Below are 19,917 nucleotides of genomic sequence, written 5' to 3' on the forward strand. Positions count from 1 at the left end.
CCTTTTTCCTCAGGGTCTCTAGACTGCTTGAGTATCACCAGGCGACCTCTACTGCTCGGCCTTTGCCACACTGACCCAAAGGTGACTGAGGGAGACTGAGGGCACCCAGCTGTCTGGGCAGATGGAGCTGTTAAAGCTAGGAGCTTTAGGACCTAGAGAGCAGCCTGGTCTCTCCCTTTGCTAGGCTTGTTATCAAGGCTCCCCCCCCCCCCCCCCCCTTTTGCTCTGGGAAATGATCACAGGGCCTTGTTTCCCTGCCAACCACTGCCACCAGCCCTGAGCCCCGGGACACCTAGGCAGACACAGATGGTCAGTGTGAAGAGACTGCAGTCCTGAAAGGGATGGGTGGTGCTCTGGCCACAAGCAGACCTTGGCTAACCCCCACTGACAGAGCCTGTTGGGAACAATTCATAAAAGGCAGCTGGAATTGGGTAAATTCTAATAAATGCTCTGATTCAGGCCACATCGTGACTAATAAAAAACATGGTGGGGATGGCAGCACTGAGGTGGAACACTGTGGCGTAGGCAAGGGACTCCATGGCCACTTCTACACAGGGAGCACGGACCCGATGGCAGGACAGGGTCACGAGGCTTGGCTTTCTTAGAAATGGAGGGATCATTTGGTGGTCCTGAGGGTGTCAGGTCACAGCATGGTACCTAAGGAGGCAGCCATTGCTGGCCTTCAAGCATGCAGGGACCCTGCTAGGGGCAGGCCGCGTGCAGTGGTCATCAAGGAGCACTGGAGTTCCCGTCGGCACCCTTTCCTGACCATATGCTGCTGCATGTGTGGGAACAGAGAGCCGAGAGCGGACAGGGATGAAGCTCGGCAGTAGTGAAGCTAAGCTGACTATGGGTGAGCTCCCTCTGGGAGCGAGGGGCTCAGAACAGCCCCTCCCCGCCCCCCGCCCCGCGCGCATGCGCTCCTGCTCCACTGCAGCGGGCACCAGCCACACTGCTCTGGGCTCCTCCTCCCTCCCATCTCCTGCTGGGCAGCTGGCTGAACTCACCTGTGATGCGGGCCTGGAGAGACAGTTGAGTGCACCCCCTGTCCCCACCACGCCCCCACGCAGTGGCTGTTGGGAGGGCCCCCCGCCCTCACGCCTCTCCTGCACTCAGTGCATTCCGTGCATGTTCTGTCCATGGCTGACCCGCTTTCCACCATCCCCAAAGTTCTTTGTGGGAAGAACTGACCTCTTTCCCACATCTCCACAGCAAGTGTGAGGAGCCCATTTCTAAGCTTGTTGGCTAACTCTGCCCACACAGTGGTCCACCATAACTACCCACTGAGAGAGCATCCACTGAGCTGTGTTCCAGGACCAGCTGGAATTCCCACCAACTCCTTTAAGGTGCCTGGGGCAGGGGTGTTAACCAGTGAGGAAACAATCACAGAAGCTCAGTGACATGGTCAAGGATCTACCAGTACGCACGGGAGCCAATTCATACCTGGTCCATATGATTTAAGACTGGAGATTTCCCCCCTCTGGAAGCAGACACAAAGTAACTGTCATTTATCGTTTATTCTCACATACATTATTTTGTTTGATCCTCACAACAGTCCTGTGAGGTAGGTAGGGTTATGTATTACTATATGCCCATTTCACAGATGAAGAAATGGAGGTGGCTCAGTGAGGCGAGTGACTTTTATAGTCAAATAGTATGTTAGTGGCTTCACAGGTCCTGTACTTGCTCTAAGGTCAAACTATCGAATTAGGAAGCACCAAAAAGATGGAGAATGCAGTTTTATGCAGAAAAAAATGTGTGGGGGGGCAGTGTTGATTTCTGAGGTGTTTTTTTTCTCCCTTGACTTAATTGGCTATGATCACAGCTTCTGTTGTCCTGATTGGTTCTCTGAAGAACTTTCCAGAGTACTACTGGTATGGTGGCTCAAGACAGCCACAGAGAAACCTCTGAGTCCTGCTGTAGGGAGAGAAAGGCCTTTAGTGCCTCGGGACCAGGTTTTGCCTATGCCTATGGAAACTCCTCATTCACAGGGTATGTGGTATGTGGAAGCCCTTTGCTCTATCCACCCACGGATCCTGTTCCAGGCTTCCCTGGCTGTGTCTGGAGCTTGTCCGCAGTGGGGGAGATTCTGGGACTCTCGAAGAAGCTATAGTCAATCCAGGGATGAGTCACAATGTGCAGTTTAGAGGTCCATAAGGTACCTCGCCTGTTGGGAAGTAGTGGTCTGGGGTTTCTTGCCCTTAATGTATCCCAGGGCGGCCCATAGGTAGTTAGGACCAGACAGTGTGATGGGGAAGGCTGCTTTCTTAAGAGAAGTGTTAGGGCTGGAAATCTGCTCCAGGGGCACTGTGGTAGTACAGAGCACTCCTGTACTCCTTGCCGAAGACCATTTTCCAAACCCCTGGATCTCCTCAGTCAGCGGTCTTCTTCCAGCCAGACACAATCAGGCATGCTGAGCCATTGCTGGTGGGGAAGGTTGATGAACTGGGGGCCATGAACAAGGCAAAGCCATATAAAAGAGGGTTGGCTTAGGAGAGAAAGGAGCTAATCTTGCTAAAGACAAATTGTAAGGGGAATCTGAGTTCTGAGTAATGATATCATCAAAGTGTCTAGTCAAAGCAAGGACACACATCTGAGTGAAAAGGAAGACCTAGCACATGGACCCAGCAGAAAGGATTGTGGGTCAATACTGAAAGGACTTTCTAACAACCAGCATGGCTCAACCTTGGCAAGAGCTGCCCTGAGAATAGTGAGCTTTCTGTCACCAGGGGGTATGCAAGGTGGCATAAGTGATCCCTTGGAGGTACTCAAGGAGAGGCACTCATCCCCAAATGTCCTGGGGTGTCCTAGAAGAAGGGGAAGAACTAAAAACTACTGGATTATTTTCCAACCCTGAGAGTTCATAACATATTGGTTTAACCGACTGGTTTGGGTGATACTTCCAATTCATGGGAAAAGGATCATGAAAGTCAAGCGACGGGCTGGGTCCTTCATCATCTTGGCTCCAATACATCACATCTCTGCAGGGAAAACCACCAATTTCTGAAGCCAAGAATCCTTCAATTCAGCCTCTTCAGAAGGGTCACCCCTTCCTGCTGAAGCCTAGACACTCACTCCTGTAGGCCACGGGACAGCTCAACTTTCTCCCTGAGTGGAGTGGCAAAGGGTTCTGGGAACATATTGCATTCCAAACCACCCAACCACGGTTGCCTTTGGGCAAAGGTGTCCTGGTACCTGGACGCATCCTCCAGAACAAAGCAGGTGTGATGGGAAGTTGCTGTACATGTGATGTCCTAGGAAACTAACAGAAGCCTCTTGTTCCCACCCTACCCCTCGGCAGCCAGGGCTCTCTCTGGAGATGGGTGAGGCACTGACTAGGGGTATGGTGATTACCCATGAGAAAACTGCCCCTCCTTTGTCCCAGCCAGAGTCCTCCTGTGGGCTCCTCTTGTATGTATCAGCTGACTTTTAACTTGTCATAATAAACTACCCATCGCCAGCTCAAAATGGCAAGAAAAGGTGGTTCTGTTTAGAGGACATGTGGATTCCAGAAGGTGGACTTCATCATGTGGAATCAAGTCCTGCTGTGCAATTAATACAGATTAGTATAGCTCCCTGCCTCGCGCCACCGGTGAGACCCTCTCCTCAAAGCCTTGGCTGACATGAGCTTCTTGGGGGCTCCTTCCCCAGTGTAGCTAGGGTCTTTTTACCTGTACCGGATTAACCGAATGATCTTGTTGTTCATGAAGTCCAGAGCGTGTGGATGGGAAGAATCAATGCAGAATCCATCACTCAGAGCGATTTTCAGTACCTCCTCCACAAAGACCTGGAAGCTGTTGATCTGCTTGTTGGCGGGCACCACCCACAGCCTTTTGAGGTTTCTGCTTGGTGTACTCTTCCTCTGGAAGGCCTTCCACATTAGCCACCCAGTCAAGAGTCAGGTGGTTGGGGTCCTGCGAGTGGCTGGTGATAGAGGACAGATTGCCATTGGAACAGTAGAAGAGCTTAGAGCCAAGGAGCTTGAGGAAGAGGCAGGATGTGCTGAAGATGTTGGCATTGAACACCTCCATGCTGGAGGAAGACAGGCTGTAGATCTGTGGTGCCTCCCGCACGGTGAAGTGGACTGTCTGCACACGCTGCTTCAGCGTGATGTTGAGCATGGCATTCTTCTCTGCCTTGGAGAGTTCTACCTCCTTCTCCTGCAGGGCCTCAATCAGGGGCTGGACCTGGTAGAAGTCAGCTTCCCTGCGGAGCAGGCCCATCTCCTGGAAGTCCTCCGGCAGGTCCAGGTGGGACGTCCGCAGGAAGTTGAGGATGTAGCGGAACACTTTGCCATCACGGTCAATGAAACAGTTCCCTTGGCTGTCCCTCTTGGTGGGCATCTTCCCACTGAACATGGCGCCCAGCATGGAGTCAGGGAAGCTGGTCAGAGTTGCCAGTGAGGTTGTGTAGAGCTTCCCCCCAACATTCAGTGTAATGGGGTCAGACATGGTAGGAGGCCAGGTGCCTGGAAATAGTTCTAGATGGGTAAAATGAGAAAAGGGTTATTATCCAACCGTATCTATAGTCACACACACACACACACACACACACACACACACACACACACACACACACACACACACACACACACCTGTGTCCTAGTACTCATAGGAATTTTTTGAAAAGTCTCCTTGGTGATTCAAATGTGAGGTTGGAGAGCCACTGTGGAAGAAAGGAAAACGTGCCTGGGCTCAAGGCTCCCTGAATCCTTTTATGAATATTAACTTGCATACATAATAACCTTGTCATCTTTTGGCACAGACAGTGTCGTCATTCATCCCTGTTGCAGACAAGGACAGCTGGGCCAAGACTTATTCCTGGCTTAGAGAAATGAGTGCTTTGGCAGGATTCAAACTCAAGTTCTTTTTGTGTGAAAGAAAAATGTGTAAATGATTACTAGCTAGAGAATGTTATCTTTTGAAGTACTTAACAAACGCTTTGTGATTGGGCTCAGAACTCTCACTGCATCAGTACTGATTCAAATGAATTATTTTTCTCTTTCAATTTACAAATAATTGTAACTAGTGCCATTTTCATCTATCTACCAGAACTACCATGGATCACTTAGTTTCTGGCCTCCAAATGACAATACGTTTTGGACACCACCCCCACAATACCAATCTACTCTGCCATGAAGATGCTCTTTTCATTCCTTAACCATCTGAAGCTGATTGCAGAGCAGGGTTGCTCCTGAAGATGCCTTACCCACTCTTTAAAAACACCCTTGGCTAGAGATGGTCCAGCTCTTAGAGCACTCATTGCTCTTGCCGAGGACTGGAGTTCAATTCTTAGCACTCACAAGGTGGCTAACTACCTGTAACTCCCAGTCCCAGAGGATCTAATGCCCTCTTCTGGCCTCTGAGGGCACTGCATGCATGTGGTGCACAGACATACATGCAGGCAGACTATTCATACATATCAAGTAAAATCAAGTGAAATATTTTTGAAAGACAATAAAAACATCCCTCACTTGCCTCCCAGCCTCCAGCATCTAGAGCATGAGCCTCCTTTAACTGTAAGCCCTGGACCTAGCATCTTTTTAAGGTTCTTGAGAGCATGAGCTCTACCCTCTCAGCTTCTATAGGAAACATATAGAATGGATTCAACAGTGTTACTGCGAGAGTGGAGGTGGGGAGACCAAGAGAAATGAACCGTAGTACTGCCCTACACAAGAACCTATGCTGGTGGGAGTGTGGGGGAGGGCAGACAACAGACAGTGAAGGTGCACGACAAGACAGAGGCATGAAGAGCTGGGGGAGAGGAATCCGGGTACAGCATGCTGTGCTCACAGGTCCATGGGGGTGGGGTCAGCAGAGGCAGCAAATACTTCTCTGTGTGCTGGTCATTTGAAGAGTGTGTCTACATTGAGACCCCCTTTCTGGTGGGCAAAGATGCCCAGCTGCTTTGTCCATCTGGCTGGAAGGACTTGCAAGTCGTTCCCAGTCTAATGGGGCATTTTGATACTGCAGAAAAGCATCAACCATCTGGAATGTCTGAAGAGGAACCAGCCCACGATGAAGTTATAAAACTCTTGGCAGGAACATGGCGCAGATGGGCTGTGAGACACTGGGGAGGTCCAACAGAGCTGGGTGCAGGCAGCTGTGGAAGAGGTGGAGGCCAGCACTTGGTAACAGCAGCTGGGAAGGGGGCTTGGGGCTCGGAGCTGAGTCAGGCACCAACAAGACCCAGGAGTGGGTCACCCTTACTCAGGATTAAATGAACTAATCCAGAACCTTCTTTCTCTTTCTCCTTTCCCATTCCCGGACTCTGGTCCCTTTTTTCTTTTGGACAACACCCTGCATATTTTAGTTTTTCTGTCCTTGAGAAATGTCACTCCCACCCCCGCATTTCTCAAACACTGCACTTCAAGCCCAAACTGCTTTGTGAAGTAGTTCAGCTCCACAGTCTTAGGGATCAGGAGGGCTGAACTGTATTTCTAGACAATTCTGTGGTCCAAAGACTGTATCTCATCCCCTTCAGGTGTTAGTGCAGAAGTGCTGGGGTGGGGAGAGGTGGAGCCACAAAGCATTCCTGGAGGTCTAGGGTGGTGCCTGAACACTGTTTCTCTGCTTGCACAAAGCAGCAGAGAATGGGTTCATAGCTCTCAGGCCCTTGTCAGGACGGCAACAGTTTCAGCTGGTAGGAGCAGAGGGAGGCTAAGAAGGCAGGCCTCCTGCCCTAACCTAGGGAACCTTCTATGGGGTCTGCTCCAGACCCACTGAGTCATACAGCAGTCTTCTAAGGCCCCACAGTCAGTGGGTCACAGTGTCCCCCATAACAAGCTCACAGGCTCTGGTGTAAAAGGCACACTAACGTGACACAAGGGGCAGGAAATGGCACCTCTAGAGGGCCAAAGATTTCACAAGTGAGATAGTTGCAGTAGTGATGAACTAATACTACTGAGCTTCAGCCTCACGTGTGCCCAGCTGCCTCTTGGCCATCTCTACCAGATATTCACCAGGTACCAGAGCTCAGCAGAATTCCTCTGCACCAGACCCACTGGGAACTCTTCTTGGCCACCAGCTGCTGAAAACAAGTCCTGGGATCTTCAGCACTACAATGTGTCTTGAACCCATTTCTATAAGTACTGCAAGCCTCATCCTTGTGCCCTAGTCTACACCCTACATCTTCCCTTGGCTTTGTCTTCTGTCTATTCTCTATTCTGGTCTCAGACCAGATTCTCCTGAAGTACTAGTCCCCATCCAGACCACTTCGCCCTTCCACTCATCCCAAACCCCACCTCGCTATACATTTTGGGCTCTGGTACTCACCCTCACACCTGCCTTGTCTGCTGTTCATACACTTTCTGCCTCTGTCTTAGTTAGGGTTTTTATTGCTGTGAACAGACACCATGACCACAGCAACTCTTATAGGGAAAACATTTAATTGAGGGGGCTTGCTTACAGTTTCAGAGGTTCAGTGCATTATCATCACAGTGGGGATCATGGCGGCGTGCAGGCAGGCATGGTGCTGGAGAAATAGCCAAGTGTCTTACATCTTGCAGGCAACAGGAAGTTGAACTGACACTGAGGAAAGCTTGAGCAAAGGTGACCTCAAAGCCTGCCCCTACAGTGACACACTTGCTCCAACAAGGCCACGCCTCCTAATAGTGCCACTCCCTATGGGGGCCATTTTCTTTCAAACCACCACATTCCACTCCCTGGCCCCCAAAGGGTTATAACCATATCATAATGCAAAAGTGCATTCAGTCCAACTTGAAAAGTTTTCATAGTCTATAACAGCCTCAAACTTATTTCAAAGTTCAAAGTCTCTTCTGAGACACATGGCAATCTCTTAACTGTAAAGACCTATAAAAATAAAAAATCATGCTGGGTGGTAGTGGCGCACGCCTTTAATTCCAACACTGGGAGGCAGAGCCAGGTGGATCTCTGTGAGTTCAAGGCCAGCCTGGTCTACAGAGCAAGATTCAGGACAGGCACCAAAGCAGATCGTATACTTCCAACATATAATGGCACAAGATACATATTACCATTCCAAAACGCAGAGAAGGGAGCACAGTAAGGAAATACTGCACCAAAGCAAGACTGAAAACCAGCTAGGCAAACTCCAAACTCGGCGTCTCCATGTTGATGTCAAGGCTCCTTTCAGTTTGTTGACTGCAGCACATTTTTCTCTTGGGCTGGTTCCACTACCAGTTAGTAGCTCTCCTTGGCAGGTATCCCATGACTCTGGCATCTCCAACATTGTGGGTTCTCCAAGGCAATCCAGGCTTTACCTCCATAGCTTCATGCAATGGCCTCTCTACTAGGCCTCCATTCAGGGATACCCCTGACACATGCCTGGCCTTAACAGCTTTATTCCATAACTCTTTCTTCTATCCTTAACTCTAAAGTCAAAACCATGTGGCTGAAGCTGCCAAGTTCTGCTGCTTGCTAGGGCTGGAACATGGTCCTTCATTCAATTACATCCTCACCACATTTCTGTCTTTCACTGCCTAAGCTTGGCTGTCCCTGAACTTTCTCTTTAGACTGGCCTCAAACTCAGAGATCCACCAGCCTCTGCCTTCCCAGTGCTGGGAATAAAGGTGTGCCCCACCATACCCTGCTCTAAGCTTTTCTTTAGTTTCTTTCCATAAGTTGGAAACTTAACTGGGTAGGATCTTGCTTTAAGGTCACTACTCCCTTTATCTTTCTTAACCTGTTTATCTCCTTGAACACAGAATTCAGCTCTATTCCAGTCCCTGGTGCTCTTTTTCTCCTTAAAATTTTCATTTTGTAATTTACCCTGCTCAGCTTGCTCCTTTTCATTATGAATTTTCATTAAAGCTACCATTTAAAAAAAAATGACAGAGTGGCCGGGCGGTGGTGGCGCATGCCTTTAATCCCAGCACTCGGGAGGCAGAGGCAGGTGGATCTCTGTGAGTTTGAGGCCAGCCTGGGCTACAGAGTGAGTTCCAGGAAAGGTGCAAAGCTACATAGAGAAACCCTGTCTCGAAAAAACCAAAAAAAAAAAAAAAAAAATGACAGAGTCTATACTAGTAGGCTGTTTTGAGATTTCCTCTGCCAAGGGAATTAAATTAAAAATTCTTCACTTTAGCCTCAGGCAGACTCTTTGTACAAAGGCAAAAGACAGTCACTTTCTTCACCAAAATATCACAAGAACGATCCGTAGGCAACATACTAAACTCCTCTGAAACCTCTTGAGGAAGGCCCCTGCAGTTCAAATAACTCTTAGCACCTCTGTCTTCCATGCTCCTACTAGTATGGCCCTGAAGTAGTGCTTAAGGCATGTCACTGCTTTCTAAACTCACAGTCCAAATTCCTCCAAACACACCCATGGTCGGGCCTGTCAGAGCAATACCTGACTCCTGGTACCAACTTCTATCTTAAGGTTTCTATTGCTGTGAAGAGACACCATGACCACATGACCACGGCAACTCTTATAAAGAAAACATTTAATTGAGGCTGGCTCACAGTTTCAGAGGTTCAGTCAGCTATCGTCATGGTGGGGAGCATGGTGGCATGCAGGCAGACATGGTACTGGAGAAATAGCCAAGCGTTCTACATCTTGCAGGCAACAAGAAGTCCAACTGACAGTCACACTGAGGGAAGCTTGGGCAAAAAGAGACCTCAAAGCCCGCCCCCATAGTGACACACTTCCTCTAACAAGGCCACACCTCCTAATAGTGCCACTCCCTTTGGGGACCATTTCTTTCAAACCACCACATCCTCCATCTTTTCTACTGTCAACTTGTAAGGCCTAAAGTAGGAGCCAGTGCATCTGTAAGGTTCCACCCAAATTTCCCATGTTAAGAGCTTCCTTCTCACTGGGCATGGTGGTTCATACTTTTAATTCTAGCACTCAGGGAGGCAGAGACAGGAGGATCTCTGTGAGTCAAGGCCTAGTCTGTATAACAAGGTCCAGGCCATACAGGGTTACACAGTGAGTTCCTGTCTAGACAGACAGACAGACAAACAAACAAACAAACTCTCTTCTGAGGGCTTCAATCCTGCTCAGTTTGGTGGTTCAAGTTTGTACTCTTTGCTACTTGAGAGGTTGAAGCTGGAGGATTTTAAGTTCAAGGCTAGCATGGCCAACTTAGCAGGTCCCTGTCTTAAAATTAAGAAGGGCCAGGCTATACCTCATTAGAAGAGTGCTTAGCATGCAGAAAACCTCGGAAAGGAAACCAGGACTGGAAAAAATGAAGTCTCTTGCCCCCAACATATCTAACCCTTTCTCTAGCTTTGAAGAACATCTGATGAGCTACAGATTTTATTAGGATGTGTAAATGATGCTTAATTTGGAGCAGCAGTGTGTCTGTCTAGGGAGTTACGGGTATTATCCCAGGAGGTTGAAGCCGATTACAATGTTCAGGCCAAAAAAGACAAGACACATCCTGGGTGAGAAGAAACCCCTGGCTCATCGTACAGCCTGCCTGCCCATGTTTCTTTGCACCTCATTTCTCTGTCTATAAAAGCCATTTCATCTGCCTGAGCTCCCAGGATAGTCTATCATGGCCTTCTCAGAGCTTCAGCCCTGGAAGAAACCTGATTTCCTTCTCACCAAGTTCTTGTCTCCCAAGTACTGGCTTCTGAGAGGTGAACATACTCAGTCTTGGAATAGAAACCACATGACAAGGCCCAGACAGGATGGGGTATGCCTGTAATTCCAGCAGCTGGGAAGTGGAGGGTTGATTGTCTGACACCAGCTTTTCTATGGCAAGTTCCTCTGGGATAAAACAGTCCATCTTAGAAGGAAGGTCCAGACTGGAGGGGAGTTTACTAAGAGGCAGGATATGAAAAGTGAGGCAAAACAAAAGGATGTTCTGAGTCAGTGGTTCTTAAGCTCCTAAATGCTGTGACCCTTTAATATAGTTCTTCATGCTGTGGTGACCCCCAGTCATAAAATGATCTCCCTTGCTACTTCATAACTGTAATTTTATTTGTTATGAATTGCAGTGTAAATATCTGTGTTTTCTGACGACCTTAGGCGCCCCTATGAAAGGGTTGCTACCCACAGGTTGAGAAATGCTGTTCTAAGTAGAAGCGAAACATTCTATCCTATAGGGAAGCTTTTTTTGTTGTTTTTGTTTTTTCAAGACGGAGTTTCTCTGTGTAGCCCTGGCTGTCCTAGAACTCCCTCTGAAGACCAGGCAGACCTCAAACTCACAGGGATCCACCTGCATCTGCCTCCTGAATGCTGGGATTAAAGGTGTGCACCACCACCGGCCGGCTATAGGGAAGCTTAGGCCCCAAAGGTAAATAATTCAAAAGCTCCAGGAAGTCCCTGAAACTGACGAGGTTCACTAGGCCTCTCCCTCCTCAAGCATATATGAACTATATGGACTGCATCACTACCCATTAGTGGTATGGAATTAAAATCACAAATACCATGGTAAGTCCATGAAAATAAATCTGCTCGTGAAAAAAACTGGCAATTCCAAATGTTGGTGAGCACACAGCAGTGGAGAGTGGCAACACTGCTGATAAGAAGGCAAGAACGAATCTCCTGTTGTCATGTGACCAAGTGGTTCCACCCCTGGAGAGAGGAAGCTGCACGCTACGGAGTCCTGTATGTCAATGTCTAACGCAGCTTTGTTCATGATGGCTCAAATCCAGAAACTACTAAAATATAAACAAATTATGCTACAGTCATATAATGGACTGTGACTCAGAAATATACATTATATATAACTCTTACATACACGGTTGCCATATAGATGAATATAGATGAAAAGAATTACCACAAGTGAAAGAAGCCAGCCTCAGAAATGTGCATGTGCATGATTCTATTTGTATAATATTCTGAGAAGGAAAACTAGAGACAGAGACTTGCTAGTGGCCAGGCCAGGGAGAAGGCATGGGCTATGACGAGGCATGAGCGAATATTTTGGAGTGATAGAAATTCTGCATATCTCGATGTCATGGTGGTCAAAACTTAAATAATTATAACTTAAGAAGAATGTGTTTCATTGTGTATAAATTATCTCTATAAACTGGAACAGAGAATGTTATAGCATACTAATGAGTCATGAAATCAATACAGGAAGAGGGCTGTGACCAGTTACATCTATTGCTATGAGATTTCTGTTTCAGTTATGTGTGTGCACTTGATCATAAAGTGAGACACTGGCATGCTGGGTGCTTTAATTAAAACCAGAATTACGGTAGGGAAAATAAAAGAAAAAGCTCCGTTCTTTGAAGGTGAGAACTGAATCCCTGAAATAAACTGTCAGTAGAGAGGTTCATAGGAGGAAAAACAAGTAAATGCAAGTACCACAGATAGACCCCAAAGAAGGGCTAGATTACTGAAGTCTACACAGTACCCCAAGTAACCGACAAGAATGGGGCGGTCGGCTTGCCACACAAGTTTTGTGTGTGGGAAGATGCTTAGATGGTAAAGAATGATTATCTCAGTTAATAAAAGCTGTCTAGAGCTATCCCCAGAAGAATGGGTGACAACCTGTGATAAAATTTGTTTGGGCACTGGGAATGGTATTTCTTCGTCTATTCTGTGATTCAGTTCATCTTTCAGGTTGAGGAGCCAACAGCTAGGGAGCTATTCAAGGCAATTCTCAGTCTTTGGTCATGTAAGGAACCTTCAGAGAAAGCCCCTTCCTGCACCTGGAAGAAGAGCTAAGAGCCAGAAGGGCAGGGGGTCACAGAGGCTTTGGTTTTCTTTTAATTCAAAGCACTCAGCATGCCATGTCACACTTTGGGGAATCATTTTCTGAGCCCCCTAGCCCTTTGAGAATGACAGGACTCATGTCTACATAGTCTCTTTTTAGCACACAGTAGGTCCAGGTGGACTGATATAGTAAGAACTATGCATCCTGGTCCTGTCTCTCGGTCTAGGCCAGAGTTCTAAAGTGCTCATTATTTCCTTTTGGTGTATTACTGATCTTGCCCCGACTCCTGAAATACACATGAAAGGGGCATCTTCCGTTAATCTTAGCAAGCCCTGTCACCACAGTGGGTTTATGTCAACAGCTGACGTCTGGGCAGCCCTTAAGGATAGCGGCTGGTTGCCAGGGAAACCAGCTATAGAGGGTTGAACTTTCACCCTCACCTTCCAGCAGGGACTGGAGAGCGACAATCACCAAGGCCAAATGATTTAGTCAGCATGTTCACATAATGAGGCCTCCACAAACACCCAACAGCAGATTCTGAGTCAGTGAACCCAAGGAGATACCAGGTGAACGGGCACCTGGAGGGAATGAAGCTGCCGGCCTTTATTCCTTGTCCATACCCGGCCATGTGCACTTCTTCCTCTGGCCTCTTCTGAATTATCCTTCTACAACAAGCTAAGAGTCTACTAAGCAGACTGTCTTCATGAATTTTGCAGGCCATTCTTACAGAGTGAGTTCCAGGACAACAGCCAGGGCTACACAGAAAAACCCTGTCTTGAAAAACTAATACATAGATAGATAGATAGATAGATAGATAGATAGATAGATAGATAGATAGATAGACAGACAGACAGACAGACAGATAGATAGACAGATAGATAGATAGATAGATGTTACCTTGGTCATGGTTCCTCTTCATAGCAGTAGAACAGTGACTAAGATGGAGGTAGGGATGTAACTCAGTGGTAGAGTACTTGCCTGGCAGGTGAGGCCCTGGGTTCAGAAAGTGGTGCTTATGGGCTGAGTTGTACAGCTCAGGAGCATCTCCCAAATACATGCAGCCCTGGTTTCCATGCCTAGCACTACAGATAGACAAAACTGGTAAGGAGAGCCATAAGCAACAGAAGGCGTTAATAGCCTCAAAAAGTCTGAAACCTCTTGAAGCATCTTGTTCAAATACTGCTCTGCAGCCTGCTTGGCAAGCCAGAGGCCGCCACCTGTTGTTGGGTCTCACTTAACACTCGGTAGCTCTTTACTCATTTAATTCACTGCTTTCATTGTTGGTGGTGGGGATCAATCTATGATCCCATGCATGTTAGGCACACATTCTATCACTGAGCTACATCCCCAGCATTCATATACATATATTTTTTTTCTGTTTTGTTTTGTTTTTTGTTTTATTTGTTTATTCGAGACAGGGTTTCTCTGTGTAGCCCTAGTTGTCTTGGAACTCACTCTGTAGACCAGGCTGGCCTTGAACTCACAGAGATCCTCCTCCCTTCCAAGTGCAGGGATTAAAGGCGTGTGCCACCACTGCCTGGCTTATATATTTATTTTTGTATTGTGGGAGATAAAACCCATGACTGTGGGAATGTGAGAAAGTCTCACTACTGTGCTATATCCTACTTTAATAATGTTATATAGAAAAGCAGAAGGAATGGGTCTGTGGGTTCAATGCTTTCCTCCATGCCTTTACAAGCACACCTTGAGGTGGTCCAGGACACGCCACCTTCAGATACGACCACATGAAGCCAGAATACGCCACGTTCCCTTTGGTATATTGATTGTTTAGTTATTTTGAGAAAGTACAGACACAGGAGCAGCTCTGGACAGATGCACTTGGAGGAAGAGAACTTGCAATCACAAAAGAAACTCATTAGGAAGAGAGCTACTCGGAGATGGCTACTGTCACCTGAGACTTTCATCTGTATCATCTGTATAAGAAGACAACCCATATTCACTACACACTTCCTTCCCCCACTCTCCCACAATTCCCCACCACTGTCAGAAGCTCGAGCTCATCTTCCTCTCTCTAGCTCAGGATGCTGTATAAACTTAATCACAAATTCTTTGAGCCTCCTATCTGTGGTACGCACACCAAATGTGTACACGCTAAGCAAAATGGGCTTTCTCCTGCTCTGCTTTAGCTCCCCTAGGCATCAAATACCCACTTTTCTTTCCTACTATTACCCTCTCCAGTTTGTACATGAGGGAAACTGAGGCTCAGAGAGGGCAAGACATGCTCAAGGTCACATATCCAGTCAGTGGAGAAGCTGAGATCTGAATCCAATGCTGAATCTTACACCTCTGCTCATTTCCTTCTGTCACGGAACCCCAGTGTGCAAGGAAAGCAAGAGATGCCCACATCATCATGCTCTGTGTAGACCAGCTTGGAGCTCTGCCCACTCACACCTGAGGATAGGGGAACAAAACCCCAGGATGACAAGATGACAAACAGCTCCCGCACAGTGCAGATCCCCTGAACAATCAAAACCTCTCTATAGCAACCCAGGACTGAAAAAGCAACATGCAAAAACCAGGTCTTTAAAGGCCAGATTCAAAAGGTAAATGAGGATGCAAACTGAATCAGGAAATACAAGTTCCAAACCATAGCCTCTGTGTGTGAATGAACAGTTCTCTCATGAAGGTATCCCCGGCCACTTAAAACACAGGAAACAAACAAACAAACAAACAAACAAACAAACAAACAAACAAACACCCTCAAACATCCAGCCTCTCTCCCTCTCTGGGTAAACCACAGGCACCAAACCAGGAGATGGTAGCTCCTTGATCCACTTGACAGGGCAGTGGGGCCAGGGTGCCCCACCTGGCTCTGTGGGAAGGAGCAATTTTAGTCCAAGGCCTGAAAATCATCATCTGCAACCTTTAATTAAGACCCCCAAAATAGAAATCTTTGAGATGTTCCATAAGAGCTGTGGCCTGCAATCCTCAGTCCTTGCAGGCTCCAGGAGGGTAGGTGTGTTAAATAGAGCGGCCTCTTTAAGCTCCAAAACACTACATCAAGGGAAAGCATTACCTCCACTTTACAAAGGGGAAACTGAGGCTGAGGAGATTAGATAGCTTGCCCAAAGCAGTGGCAGGCTGTGTGTCAAGGCCACTTTGTCAGCAGGGTGTGCATGCTGCAGCCTTTGGGAGTGAAGGCCTTTGCCATAACTACCACCTCAACTTGATTCTGATCCGTATGCCAGGGGCCAGAGAGTGACTATTTCTTGAGGGAACTATGACATGCTCAGAGCCATGTGAGGCATTTTCCTGAAGATTATTTCATTAAGATGGCACAACGGCAGTATGATTATCATCCTGGTTCTAGAATTATAAAAGCAAAGCCCAGAACAGTGAAGACAGCTAGCTACTTAAGGCCACATACTGAGAGGAGGCTGGGCCAGATCTCCAAATGAGGACTCGTGAGCCTGTGCCCTGGCCCATACCAGAAGCCACAGCGTTTTGGTAAGGAGCAGAGACAGAATCTGAATAAGGCTTGCGATGCTTCTGAGAGGAAAACAAAAACCGACTGGTGCTAGAGATCGAACCAGGCCCCTGTCAGCGGGGGGCAAGTGCTGTACCACTGAGACACTGAGCCCCAAGCAAAAGACAGTACGGTTGTCCTAAAAGAATAATAGGGGCTAGAGATGGGGGGCCTTTTATGCGCTATCAGTGAGGACCAACTGTTGCAACAACCATAAACCTACTAAGCAATAATCCCTCTCCCTTCTCCGCTTCCTTCACTCAGCCTAGAAATGATCTATAATCTATGAGCACACCTGCATGGGTCTTTCTAGATAGCTCCAACAAGAAGAAACAAGAAACATTTCCTGGAGAAATGAATGGTTCCTGGATTTTTTTAAGGGAAAGTTCCAGGTGAGTCTGGAACTTCTTTGGCCAGATAACAAAGACCAAAGACTAGTAAGTCTAAGTCAGAAGAATATAGGAGCTGCCCTCAAGGACAAGTTTGGGATAATTTGAGTATCATAATCATAATGATAATAGATTTTAGCACACTGAAGTTTTTAATGGGTCCGTAATATTACTGCAAAAAGAGAAAAAGAGGTGAGGAGGGAAGAGGGAGTGAGAAGAAGGGGTGAGGAGGGAAGAGGGAGTGAGAAAAAGGGGTGAGGAGGGAAGAGGGAGTGAGAAGAAGGGGTGAGGAGGGAAGAGGGAGTGAGAAAAAGGGGTGAGGAGGGAAGAGGGAGTGAGAAGAAGGGGTGAGGAGGGAAGAGGGAGTGAGAAAAAGGGGTGAGGAGGGAAGAGGGAGTGACAAAGAAGAAAATGTTTTTCTAAAGGAAGGAAGAGCAGGCGGGTGGGCGGGCCTGGTGCCAGTCTCAGTTTCTCTTCCTGTTGCTGATAAAATGTCCTGACCAAAAGAACCAACGGGGGAGCTTATTCCAGATCCTGGTTCAAGGTGCAGCCCGGCACGCAGGGCGTCAAGGGCAGCAGGGGCTTGCCGCACAAACACGTGGTCACACTGCATCCATAGTCAAGAAACACAGGGCAACGAACACCCATTGCTGCTCATCGCCTTCCTCCATTTGTACAGTAAGGGAACGGTCCCACCCACTATTAAGATGGGTCTTGTGGCTGGATGTAGTGGCACTTGGGAGGCAGAGGCAGGCAGATCTCTGAGTTCCAGGCCAGCCTGGTCTACAGAGTGAGTTCCAGGGCCACTAGGGCTACATAGTGAGACCCTATCTTGAAAAAACTAAAAGATGGGTCTTGTGGTGGTCAACAGGCTCAGGTGCTTGAATGCTTGGTCTCCAGTTGGTGGTGGTGTTTGGGTAGGTTTAGGAGGTGTGGCCTTGCTGGAGGAAGTATGTCACTGGGGGCGGGCTTTGAGGTTTTAAGAGCCGTGTACCATTCTCAGTCTGCTCTCTGCTTCCTCCTTGCAGTTCGAGATGTGAGATCTCAGCTGTCCCTAATGCCAAGATGGACTCATCCCTCTGGATAAGCTCAAACAAATTCTTCTTTAAGTTGCCTTGGTCACAATTAAAATAATCAAGATAATCTCCCATTGTTAACATTCAGACCTGCCCCTTGGGGGCCTAGCCAATACTCAGGCAATACCTTGGCCTACTCAGGATCCTGACAACGTCATGTGCTCATTGCTATGGGGTCTCTCTGTGCATGTGTGACTTCCCCTCATAAAGAGGCGGGGGGGGGGGGGGGCGGGGAGCATCCCCTTCAATGTTACAATGTTACAATTTGGGCAAAGATCATCAATGGATGTGGCATGGAAGGAACATACTGTCTAGAGCAGTGGGTCTCAACTATCCTAATGCCGTGACCCTTTAATACAGTTCCTCATTTGTGGTGACCCCCAACTATAAAATTATTTTCATTGCTACTTCATAACTGTAATTTTGCTACTGTTATGAATCCTAATGTAAATATGTGTTTTCCAATGGTCTTAGGTGACCCCATGAAAGGGTCATTCGACCCAAAGGGGTCAAGACCCACAGCTGAGAACCACTGGTCTAGGGAATTGTTACGGACATTTTCCCTGCAATCATGGAGACATCATGCTGTCCTATTAACTACTAACCAAATGCTCATGGAGGCCCCTGATACCTGCCTTCTAGAGTGATGGAATCCGAAGTACACATTACCAAAAAGCCAGAAAAAAAAAATAGCCAGGATCTAATCATTAAAGGACTAATCAAATATACATAAAAGGTAAGACAGCTCTTTTCAGATTACATAATTTGCTCAAAGAGATGCAACTAAAGATTTTTGGTGAAAACCAATCTGGAAAAATTTTAATACCAAGTGCTAATTTGGTAACTATTATGTAGAAGAACGTCACTATTAGGATGGAGATAGATATAGATATAGATATATAGATATAGATATATAGATATATAAAAATTAGGAAAACTTTCTTTTTTCTAGACAAGGTCTAGAAAAGAACCCAGGCTGGCCTAGAAGCGATCTTCCTGCTCAGTGTCCCAAATGCTGGGATCACAGGCATGTGCCACCCTGCCTGGCTACGACAGTCACATTCCCTTCCTCCTCGTCTCACTCACTCTTTCCATGTCTCTCTCCTTTTGTGCGACAGGTCTTCCTAATGCTGCCCTGCCTTAGCTGGTCTGGAGCTCCAGGTTCAAGTGATGCTCTTGCCTCAGTCTCCGGAGTAGCTTGGACTATAGGGACAAACCACCAAGCCTGGCTTGTAAGTTAAAGTAGCTGGGAGATATGTGTACAGGTCTGTGTGAAGACAGATGTGGCCAAGCCTGAATAGGTGAACGCAGGCTGACCTGGAATTTATAATAGGCGTGGCATTTGGAGGCTAAGATAGTCAACTAGGTCTAGAGTTGGGGAAGTTTCTGAGTGGGAGGTCCTTCTAGATGGACCTGTGGGAGATGTTCCACGGGAACAGCCTGCCTATCTTCCACGCTTCCATGGCTGCCTGGGCCTTGTTTCTGCCTCTTCCTCCTGAGCTGCTGTTAGATGGCAGGAAAGGAAACTCCTGCTGGTTCATATGAGAGCTACTTCTACAGCCCAGGTGTGCTGAGCACAGGTGGAAAGAACCAGTGGGGCTTTCTGGGGTAAGTATATGGTTTTGGTCAGTGTTTGCTGTAGGCTCTGCCCTATACTAGCTGTAGAGCCTGTGACCAATTCCCAGGGAAGATGATGGTGGTCATGAAAACCATTAATAGTAATAATAAGGGTTACAGCTGACTCAGCAGTTCCAACAGGGCTAGCTATTCAACATGCTAATCTCTACTAATCTCATAGGTGAAGCAGGCACATTCTCTCTCTTTTTTTGTTTTTCAAGACAGGGTTTCTCTGTGTAGCCCCATCTGTCCTGGAACTCAAGAGATCCACCTGCCTCTGCCTCCTGAATGCTGGGATTAAAGGCGTGTGCCACCATTGCCTGGAGAAATAGATACTCTTGTAGCTCTGCTTTATAGACCAGCCATGGCAGGCCGTTTCCTTCCTCTGCAACTTGGCTTCTGTCATCCCCTGTGCCGGGAACTGAGCTGCCAGGCCTCACATGTGGAATTCCTAGCGTCCTCTTCTTTGACTCCTAGCATTTTATGCTCATTCATTGGCACACCTAACCTAAGCTATTAGATAGATGCCTGGTCTCCCTGTCGGGGCTGGGAAACCCCTCTCTATCCCCAGAAACAGGCTGGGCAGGGGGCAGGAAGACTTTTTTTTTTTAACCTCATTTAGTTTGAACCATTTTCACCTTACCCGACAGAACTCTGGAATCAAAGTCCTAAGACGAGGTCTCACTGACTGCTGGGCTGTAAAGGCAATAAAGGTTGCCATTGTGTAGTGGATCGGTCAGAGCACTGGGTAAATTT

The 19,917-nt window shown here is 47.5% G+C and overlaps 1 protein-coding gene across 1 annotated transcript; it reads right to left on the bottom strand.

The window, feature by feature from the left end:
* Window positions 1–1,498: 1,498 nt before the first annotated feature.
* Kctd21 (potassium channel tetramerization domain containing 21) lies at window positions 1,499–17,715 on the bottom strand. Its single transcript, XM_052713660.1, is given in 3 exon segments — window positions 1,499–3,841; window positions 3,843–4,480; window positions 11,355–17,715. Coding segments are annotated over 2 exon segments (783 nt in total). The 5' UTR covers window positions 4,452–4,480; window positions 11,355–17,715; the 3' UTR covers window positions 1,499–3,667.
* Between the last annotated feature and the right edge of the window lie 2,202 nt (window positions 17,716–19,917).

This window comes from Peromyscus californicus, unplaced genomic scaffold, assembly GCF_007827085.1.
Source record: "Peromyscus californicus insignis strain IS unplaced genomic scaffold, ASM782708v3 Scaffold_4__1_contigs__length_199733344, whole genome shotgun sequence".
In the NCBI taxonomy this organism is placed as follows: domain Eukaryota; kingdom Metazoa; phylum Chordata; class Mammalia; order Rodentia; family Cricetidae; genus Peromyscus; species Peromyscus californicus.